Below are 10,461 nucleotides of genomic sequence, written 5' to 3' on the forward strand. Positions count from 1 at the left end.
TCCAGCATATCCGCAGCTTCGGAAACAGTGCAGTATGTCTCTGCCACGGGGAGGGCTCAGTGTCTGGGTATTTTAGCCAGTATCTCCTGTAGATGTGAATTATATTTGTCACAGCAGAAGCAAGTGGTGTGCTGGGGGTGCAGGGTACCCAGAGGCAGCAGGGAGTTGGTGTTTCCCCTGTCATGAGGGCATCTGTTTGGTTTGTGCTTTGGTAGGTGATAAGGTGCTGTGTGCTTCACTGCATGTGCCACTGGCACTGGGATGTTTGGTCATAATTTTATAGCCGAAAATAAACAGAAAAACTAACTTCTGTGTGTATATGAAAGACGAGGGGTCATCAAACTGAAGATTTTGGTGTTTGTGGGAGCTCTTTTGCTTGGATGGGAGATGGACCGATAAGAGCCCTTTCCTTGCCTCTCCCTCACCCTGAAAATGAAGGAGACCTGGAGAGATACTCACTCTGTGCTCAGTGTCCCCACTCCTGCACGCACAGCAGCCCCTGTACCCCAGCCCCTCGTTACTGTGCTCTTCTGCTGTTGTCCTTCCGTCCCTCGTTCCTGAGTGCAAGGCTTGTCACTGATGTGGAGGGCTTTCTTATGGAATGGGTGAGGCTGACATACCTTAATGCTCCCAAAAAATTGCTGGAACGTGAATCTGCGGCTTATTAAAGGCACCTGTTCTTGTGTCTCTTGTGAAGGTGTCCTAAAGGATTATCTGCGAGAGCTGCCCTCTCCCCTGATAACCAAGCAGCTTTATGAAGCAGTGTTGGATGCCATGGTGAAAAATCCCTTGAGAATGACAGCAAATGGTTGTGAGAATGACCCAAGTGACTCTGAGCACACAGCAGCCCTTCTGAATTGCCTGCCAGATGTTGAGAAGGTGAGCAGTGTTAGCAGGTTCAGGTGAATTGCATGCTTCAGAAAATAAAGGAACATTTTCACACTGGATACAGAATGTCTCAGTATATGTTTGCCTATGTATCTGACTTAATGGTTCGCTTGGATATGTGATGCTCTGTGTCTTTGAAAATACTTCCATGGTGTGATAAATTGGAGGGTCTGCACTGCTGGATTTATTCTAGTTTTCATTTTATATTGTCTCTGTAAAACTGAATGTAAGGCTGTGATCACTACTTTTATATTGTTAAATCAGTGATTTTTCCTGTGTGAAGTCCTGCTCCACTTCTGTGGAGCTCTCTGTTGTAATTACCTTATGTAATTACAAATGCATTTCTCTTTCCTACGTATGTGTAATAAAACCTTTATATCCTATGCTGTGCAGCGTAATAGTGCTGGGCACTGTTACCTGCCAAATTCACCTCTTTACAAAACCACAGTTAGCCCATTTTGGGGGGAGGGACTGAGCAAGTGGCCTGCACAGTGTTTGGACATTCCCTGGAAGCTTGTTCAGATGCTGACATTATATTGAGGGTTTCTTTATTTTCTAATGTACCTGGATCATCTGTAATATTTCTGCAGCTTCTCCTCTCTCCCTGATGCACCTTTTTTACTGTGAGAAAACTCATCCATATAAAACTGAGTTCAGGTAGGAAGCAAGCTGAATTTTACCAGAAAGTCTGTCTTAATTGGTCTATTGTGTGATAGTCAAATACAGCTTTCCTAATTGAGCACTTAGATGGTCTGTTGATGGGTGTTGGTAGTAAAACCAGAGCTATCAACCTTCATCTTTTCCTTCTAGAGCAGTGACATTAGGATGTCAGCACCACCTTCCTCTAGTGTTTTGTTTCCTGAGCAGTATTTTGTTTCTTTAGGCTACCCTGAAGATGCTGTTGGATCACCTCAAACTGGTAGCTTCTTACCATGAAGTAAATAAGATGACGTGCCAGAATTTAGCTGTATGTTTTGGCCCTGTGTTACTGAGTCAGAGGCAGGAGACAACCAACCATAACAACAGAGTCTTCACAGACTCAGAAGAGCTTGCTAGTGCCTTGGACTTCAAAAAGCACATAGAGGTTCTTCACTATTTACTCCAGTTGTGGCCAGGTACTGTTTCATGAATCTGATCAAGGGAAAAGCTCAAACTATTGCTGTATGTTTTTATTGTGTGACAGCGTACGTTAATTCACAGGGTGACTGAGCAGCATCGGAATTATTAAAACTTGAGGTACTGTGGCATCACCTATTAATCTAAAGAAATTATGATAGTTTCATAATCAACTCTATCTATTTGGTTACTTTGTTTAATGGGAATTTTGCTTGTTTAATTGCTTTCTTACCAGATTGCAGAGTTTGTGTATAATATAAGAAACAGTGAAGACTTTATGTGAGTAAAGACAGTAGAAATAACAAACCCAGTGAGGTTAAGGTTTCCACATCTGAATTAGGGAGTTTGGGGATTTACTTCTGGGGTTTTTCTTCTGCTCTCCTGCTGCAACTCGAGGGATTACTTTATTTCTGCCCTTGTAATTTGGCAGAGTTGAGAACATCCTTAGAGTAAGACCAGTGCAACTTCTTTTTGCAGAGCGTTGCATAAGGAAAAATGTTTTTAAAACAAAATACAACATAACCCAAACCAAAACACCCTAAGTACCTTCTGGCTCCCACTTCAAAACTCAGGAGGTCATAGAATAGAATAGAATAGAATAGAGTATCCTGAGTTGGAAGGGACCCACAAGGATCGTTGAAGACCAGCTTCTCATTCTCTTCAACCATGCAAGTAAGGCTTTGTATGCTCTTGCACAATTTGGGGTCAATTCTCAGTAAGAAGGGAGGTGAAATTCTAGTATTGCTAATAAACTAATAAAGTAAACATGAAGGTAGCTATTTCTGCTGATATCTGCCTTTCAGATGGGAATTGACTGCACAGTGTTCATGTTTCCCCTGGTATTCAGAGAGGCATAAAACAGTGGAAATAGTCAGGATGACATCTGGAGCCCTGGGTTTCAGCCCATAGTGAATTCCTGTGTATTGCTGCTGAACCTCAGCCTTTTCTTGCACATGCACTGCCTAGAGTTGGGAGTGGATGAAGGTATTGGAGCTTTTCGGTTAAACAGGGAGAGTTTGAGTGTAATGCTGTGAAACAATTTAGCATTGAATCTGAGGGGTTTAGTCTCAGTCAGGGCGTGGTGCTGCCCTGTGGGCATGGTGGCTGTGCCCTGGAGTCACCTCCTGTGACAGCTGACCTGTGGCTGTAACACACTGACCACGCACTGGGTCAGCAGTGTCAGGAGGCTCCTGGCTGGCTGTTGGCTCCACTTGCTGCAGCCTCACAGAAACCTTGTCTACCTGAAAATAGGAGCAAGTTAGTTTGACATATGGGGCTACTCCGTGATGGGTTTGAGGCAACTGAGAATGCTGTTGCTCCCTTGTCAGCTGCAGATGGGCAGCTCCAACGTTGCTGACCACCAGAAATGAAAAGAAGCTTCCAGTCAGGCCAGTGAATCTGTACAGGAGAGATGGGAAACATGGGTGGAGGAGGAGGAAGACCAAGAGGTATTTGGACAGTAAATATTGTGCAGAAGCTAATCAGGAAACCCTGGGGATGGCTTATGGCATGTCTGCTGTGGGATACAAAAGCAAGTGGATGTAGCTCTGCCCATAGGAGTGTACATTGCTGTAGCAGGGTAGGAGTGGGGTAAGTATTTCCTTCACTTTGAAGAAAAAGCCAAATGCTATCCCTTGGCTTGCAAGAAGTGTGCAAAATGTTGTGCTAAAAGGGAGGTAAAACATGAATGCAGAAGACTTGAGCAGGTGAACACCACACAGTGTAAACAGAGCACTTGGACTGAACAGAAGGATCACAGTCTGGTCCCTTACATTTAATCTTCTGTAGATTGAGACAGCTTGATAATCAACATGTTGTGCAATACTTCAGTTTCCGTATATTTCCAACTGAAAACAAATAGTCCTTGTTTGGCTAGACCATGTAACACTGGCAAGTTATTGTTAACCCATGGCCCTTTGTCTTAATGGAGCACAGTCTAAACAGAAGGGCTTTTGTTATAGCAAAAGTGAGGGAAGAAGCAGTGAGAGTTATTGCGTGTTGCTGTGCAAGACATAAAGTAAGACTAAAATCCCCTGGAGAGAACTGTAGTGGACCCAGAAAGAGGATTGGGCACAGTTCAGGACTAAGCCTTTGTGCTTGTGTGTGAGGAGTCTGAAAAGGAGGGGGGCAGATTGTGGGCTGCATGGGTTTGCGTGCACCTCCTTTTCAGCAGTGAAGGGGAATAGAAAATCTCTGCTGCTCATTACAAGAGGCAGTGGTCTGTATAAAACCAAAAGAAGTTCTGAAGCTCAGATATGTACAGGCACAGGTCAGTAAAAATAGTTGTGCTGTTTACCGTATGAAGTGGGTAACAGCGGAGGAGCCTGTTAGTAACTTATGCTGTCTAATGGTGAGCTCAGGTAACATTGCCATCCAACCTGTGTTAGTGTACGTCTGCCATGGGGTGGTGGCTGCTTAGAAAAATTAATGCAAATGAGCTTCTTTAATAGTGCAGAACATCAGGGCAAAAGAGAAGCGCAAGAGTTCAGCTCTTGGTATATTGTCAGCTTCTGTAGGTGTTTCTCAGTGGTGGTATTTTTGTTGTGTTTTAACCTCTTTTGCTCTGCCTACTTTCTGTTATCCTTTAGCCTGGACAAAGTGTGTGAGCTGAACTGTTTGCTTTTCTTTGACCCAGAGCCGGATGGTGATTAACTCGCACAGTGAATTTAATTGGAGTTCTGGGAGTTTCTACTTTTAGATAGGCTTCTCTGCTGCAATTTGAATCTGGCATGAACCTTCAAAACTGAGCTTTTACAGTAGTTTTTCTAATGATTTTATATCAAACAGTGGCAAAAAATGTAATAGTGGAATGTGTTGGCTGTAAACTTGCATGTATTCATGCATGCTGTTAGTGTGTGACATCAAGGGAGGACAGTGGGCATCTGTCGTGGACTTTTTTTGTTGCAGCATGCATTCAGTCCTGACTGATTTAACTTCTCTCTTCTAGTTCATCACTCCCCTGCCAAAGAACCAGCGCATCTGAATGCATTTCCTGAGCACCCATCCTCCTTGAATTACCTGAGGCCCAAGAGGCAGAGACCTCAGATGCTGAATCTGAGTGGTACTGAGGTGTCTGGGGTACTCAGACCAAGGCCAGCAGGTCTAGACAGCCCATCGAGCAACCGCTATGCTGGGGACTGGAGTAGTTGTGGGGAGAACTACTTCTTAAACCCAAAGGACTGCCTGAGTGAAGCAGACTACGATGACGTCCCTTCAGAAGACACGGAGAGCGGGGATGACAGCAGCAAAGCCGAGGAGTTGGATGCCCCAGAAGGACGCCCGCAGCCCGTCCCTGGAGAGCACACCTTCCACAGCTACCTGACAGTGCAAGCGATAGACTCTGCAGTGGATCACAGGGCAAACCTCAAAGACCTGCAGGAAAGTATTGATACTCTGATAGGAAACCTGGAAAGGGAACTCAATAAAAACAAACTAAATATGAGTTACTAAGTCCTGTCCTGCACGATACTTCCTCCTCATGCCTCCATGCCCCTCGTTGGGATTCCCCAGCGGTGTGAGGAGTGATGGTGCCCCTAAACACCTTGTGGTAAGGCCACGGCACATTTTAAGCCATTCCGTAATGATTCTGCTTTTTTGTTAGAAGGCATTGTCCTGATTTCTGTGTTGGAGGCAAGCTTAGAGACCGTGAGGTGATTGCACATAGTGGCATTTCTCCCTAAAAACACTATGCACTTAGGTGGTCTGGGCAATACCTGGTAGAAGGTAAAGCAACATCTCTGCTGTCAGTGGCAGCAGAACTCCCCATCCCTGAAATCCTGGCTCTGGTACAGATATTCCTCTTGGAAGAGGATGAATGCTGCTTGACCTGAGTTTTGCAGCATGGACTTCAGATAGACTTGTTTTACTATATATGCAATGGCTGCTATGAAAAATGCTTTCTATAATATTTATATATAAAGTTTTAATTGTACAAATATTAACGTATTACTGTATTAACACTTTTCAATAATTATTTAAACAAGCAAAAAAATAAATATTTTTCTAACCTGGTTTGTATATATCTGTGTATAAATGTGCATGTGTCTATAGCCACCTTTGGAAAGGAGAGGTCTCAGAATTACGAAATGTCCCTGTTTCTAGGAAAGACGTGTTCAGTGATGCCAGGATGAGAGTTACACAGCGTTTGATTTATGCACAGAAACATGGCCAGAGAGAAGGCAGGGTGAATGATTAATGTAAATGACCTTGTATATTGCAGGGACATCAGTTTGCAGGTGTTGACTATTAACTCTCTCACACGCACACCCTACCCTTTCTCTGTGTTTTTTTTTTTTGTTCATTGTTTGTTTCTTCCTCAATGGTTTTTTTCACATATAAAAGAGTCTGGAAGGTACTTACTTCTCAAGAAATATTTTTGGTTTGTCCTTGTAACCTGTTACTTTATTATTGATATTTCAGTATGTTTCTTTTTTTCTCCAGAGTTTCATGTATTTTTGTTGTGGTAGCCTTGTCTGGCTGCTGGTAGTTAGATGTCTTACAGCCCTCTGTAAAGGGCTGTGGCTCTGGAGATGCAAGACTCAAGTTCTGCACAAAGGCGGTTACTTTTTTTTGTCTGAGTCTTTTTTTTGGCTGGTGTTGGGTTTTTGGTTTGGTTTTGGTTTTTTTTTTTAATTAGTCTCCCAAAAATGGAAACGGGAGTTGTCACATGAGGTGGCATGAGTCGAGGGATGTCACTCCTGGGCAGTTTGAGTGGATTGCAGTTCGCTGGGACCTTATTAGATTCAGCTGTCACCGTCTGCTCAGCTTGTCTTTATCTTTAGTCATTTATGGTGAGCAATTAAACATTTCATGTTAAGGAGACACATTCTTGATGTATTAAAATAGTTATCAAATAATTACCAAATTGCATACAGATGTTTTGATAGTCCCTGTAACCAGAAGGAGATTCAGAGCCATTCCTTGTCCTCTACAGGTCACATACACGCCCCCGAGGAAGGGGGGATTTGGGCCAGTGGGGGTGAGAAGGTTTTGGTGTTTTGAGAGGTCAAACACCAAGCTGCTGTCAGCTGGCAGGGTAGAAATTAATTCTACATCTTTTCGGTACAATTTTTGGCATCCTGCCATGGCTTTCCATTCACCCTGTGGGTAAGTGCTTTTCTGCTAACCCATACTTCTTTATACTGCTTAATTGAAGAGTTATTTATTTACAGTAGCAAGGAATTAAGAATTGTTAGGGCAAACTTCACCCCTCTTTTCTAAGGAATTATTTTAGCATGGTTCCAATGGTTTATTCAATCTCATTAATTTATTTTATAAGTGTTAAAAGATGCAAAACAATTGTTGCAATATAATGATAATGTATGAAAATGTAAATTTAACCTGAGGCATTTATCAATAAATCAATGTATTTTTTTAAACTTTTATACCTACAGAATGTGCATACTTTTTAAACTATAAATTTAAATTCTAAATAAAAATTGAATTAAGAACAAAACTTGTCTATGCCTAGTTAGTGATTATTTAAACGTCTCTAAGCTGATGTCATCCCTCTGCACTGGCTACACATGTGAATTAATTCCATAAAGACATTTAGCTTTTCAGGAGGTGTTTTGTTCTATTGTAATTTCTAGATTGACCCAACATTTGAGTTAGATAATTAAAAAAAACCAAAACAAACAGCAATCCACTACTCAATTAGCACTACTTGAAAGATGTTTGCATTTAAAGTTTTCTGATAAGTGATATATGGAGCTTTCATTGTCTGTAATAATCCAAATGTGTAAGTAGTCACTTCTTGAATAAGTGTAAGATTTTTCTCCAGGAGGAGTCTGTAACTCAGAGCAGCAGTGCAATGCTCTGTCAACTTGAATATTTTAACATTGCAGCAGTGGAAATGAATGACTTGATAAATTGTAATAATGTTAATCTAATCAGGCACTTGAAATACAGTAACGTATTGGTATTATTTAAATGAAACATCTGCCGTTAATTCAGTGACAGCAACTTGTAGAACACATTTTATGTCTTAGAAATCCTCTTTCAATGAGACATTTCCTCAGTGGTATTTTTGTTATATGTTATCCCTTATATGTATTCTTATCGATACTATTATATTTCATATTATTTATATAATCCAGTCAAGGTACATTCTTTTTATGATTGTTACCAATTCTTAAGGAACAGGATTACAATGGGAATTACCCTAATCTAGAAAAATGGAGATTAAAACAACCTGTTTTAATCAGAGCAGTAATGAATTTTTTTTATACAAAAGATCAGCCTTGGGCTGTGTGTGGTTTGCAGGGCAGAGCTCCTCTCGAGCCCCGTGGGCACAGCCAGGAGCCTCCCCTGCTGTACTGACCTCAGTGTTGTCTGCTTGGTGTAACTGTGTTTGACATCAGGAGCAGCTCCTGTTCACCAGCGGGTAGAAGGGTTATAAACAGAGGGCAGAGCCTGTGATGGAATTCAGAGAGCAAATGTCCTTGAAGTTCATGGACTTCCTTCAGGTGTGACCTCCGCTTCCAGGGTAAAGGAAATGGATGTGGGTGCTCTTGCAGAAACAGTTCCAAGACTTGCACCCAAATCACATATAAATGGCTGTACCAAAGCATAGGTCAGTGCATAACCAAGAATTGTAGGGAAAAGCAGAATTGCAAAGGTAGGTCTGTGCAATTCTTTGCTGCTAAGTGTTAAGGATGTGATACACTTAGGTGGATTCAGGAATGGACTAGGCCCATTCATAGAGTTTTAATCCTTTCCAGTTTGCTTAAATAGGATTTTCCAAACACTGCTGGGGCTGTGTCACTGACCCAGCTGACACTGAATAACTTCTCCCAGTTTTTCAGCTTCCCAAAGTGGCTTATTACAGGAGCGTGCAAGAGATGGGTAGGGATGGTGTGGGGTGTGGTGTAGTGGGGGTGGCAGCATGACATCGGGCTGGCTTAAGCCACTGGGGACCTACATCCTCAGAAACATCAGGATTTTACATCTTCCCAAATGTGTAACGTACTTGTGTGTTCATTAATGCACCAGACAAGAAATGTACCTGCAGCTGTTCAGATATGTTCTAAAAATAGAGGGAGACATTCCCAACAGAAATTCAGGATTTTTACGGAATAAATCTGTGAATCTGATAAGCCAGAGACACATCTGGTATTTCTACTGTCAGATCTTAACCCCTTTACCTTCTTCCTCAGCCCAAGGTGTATAGGGTTTTCTTAACAGTAAAAGAGTATTTTGATATAAGAAGCCATGTCTCACATTCTGGAGCTAGCAACAGCTGAAAGATGGTTATTTGGGGTGGAGGGAGGACTGATATTACACTTTCATGTAATTATGATATATTTGTTTTAAAATGTCATCCTATATAATAAATTTTCTGTTTTTCTTTTTTAATTTACCATTTGACTTTTTTAGAACCATGCAGGAAAGCCTTAACACCAAAGTTTTCTGAGCAAAATTGGGACAGTAAGACATGAGATGATGCAAAGCTGACCCTACAGGTATTTGAATGTCTAGAATTGTGTTAGAGAGGATAAAGGTCATGATGGGATGTGTAATCTCAAATCTCTAGTGTTGTGTGGGAACAGAGATGAGGTTTCAGGAAAATGACTGTCAGGAAGATTGCTCTCTTTCCACTGGGAGATTCCTGCAGTTACCCGAACTACTTTGCTATAGGGAGGGAGAGAAGCTGCTAAGCAGAGCCCTGACCCTCTGCCTCCTTGGCCTCACTGTTAGGAAAACCCAGCTGAAATCCCTCTGTCTTCTGAAATGTTTTCTTAATCAAAACTCTCGAGAGTGCCTCTGTGGAGGGGAACAAGGCTCCCATTGAGGCTGCTGCCTCTTCTGGGGGGTAGTGGCAGAGCTGCAGTGGAGGGGAAATGTCTTAATTTTCCAGATAAGCCATGACCATAACGTTGCCTTAAATGTATATGTAGTTTGCAGCCCTGTTAATCAAAAAAATCTGTGGAAGATGATCTGAGGTGGTGTACTAATCAAGTCCAGATCTGATAACAGAGAGCTGAGCTTTTTAATTAGTTGTGTGATATTTGCATATCTGTATAGAGCAGGCTGTTGGTTAAATATTGATTTAGCAGAGCAGCAATGTTCTCTTCCTGTTTGCACTCTGACTGCAAACACTGTGCTGCAGGTGGTAGGGACATGCTTGTTGAGTTTTCCCTGGTTTTAATTTAGAGGTAGTTCCATATGAAGGGCAAGGAATATCGCTATAATATTTAAACTTCAAATTAACAAACAAAAGAGACCATTTTTCAAAGAGGGTCCTATCTAGTGCTACCAAATCTCTCTTAAATCTGACCAAAGTTCAATCAAAGTGGTAAAAGTGCATTACAGGGAGATCCTGGCTGTAGAAAATGGAAGGGCATATTTTTACCACTACCGAAAACCAATTTGCAGTGTTTATTTTGGGACACAGGAGCCTCACACTGATCCTGTTGTGTATTTGGCTGTGCTTTACTCTGACGAAGCAGAGCACTG

General features: G+C 42.0%; 1 protein-coding gene across 2 annotated transcripts in view; it reads left to right on the forward strand.

The window, feature by feature from the left end:
• The window catches only part of SYDE2 (synapse defective Rho GTPase homolog 2), a 28,916-nt gene extending 21,457 nt beyond the window's left edge, over positions 1–7,459 (forward strand). Inside the window, exons 5-7 of one of the 2 annotated variants that reach the window (XM_027651599.1) lie at positions 698–879; positions 1,772–2,003; positions 4,952–7,459. In XM_027651599.1, the coding sequence (XP_027507400.1) occupies positions 698–879; positions 1,772–2,003; positions 4,952–5,454 (917 nt within the window). In that variant the 3' untranslated portion in view covers positions 5,455–7,459. The remainder of the gene's footprint in view (positions 1–697; positions 880–1,771; positions 2,004–4,951) is intronic. The other variant, XM_027651600.1, reaches the window with a different exon arrangement.
• The last annotated feature ends 3,002 nt before the right edge of the window (positions 7,460–10,461 follow it).

The sequence above is a fragment of the Corapipo altera genome, unplaced genomic scaffold, assembly GCF_003945725.1.
Source record: "Corapipo altera isolate COAL_440 unplaced genomic scaffold, ASM394572v1 57, whole genome shotgun sequence".
Taxonomy (NCBI): Eukaryota; Metazoa; Chordata; class Aves; order Passeriformes; family Pipridae; genus Corapipo; species Corapipo altera.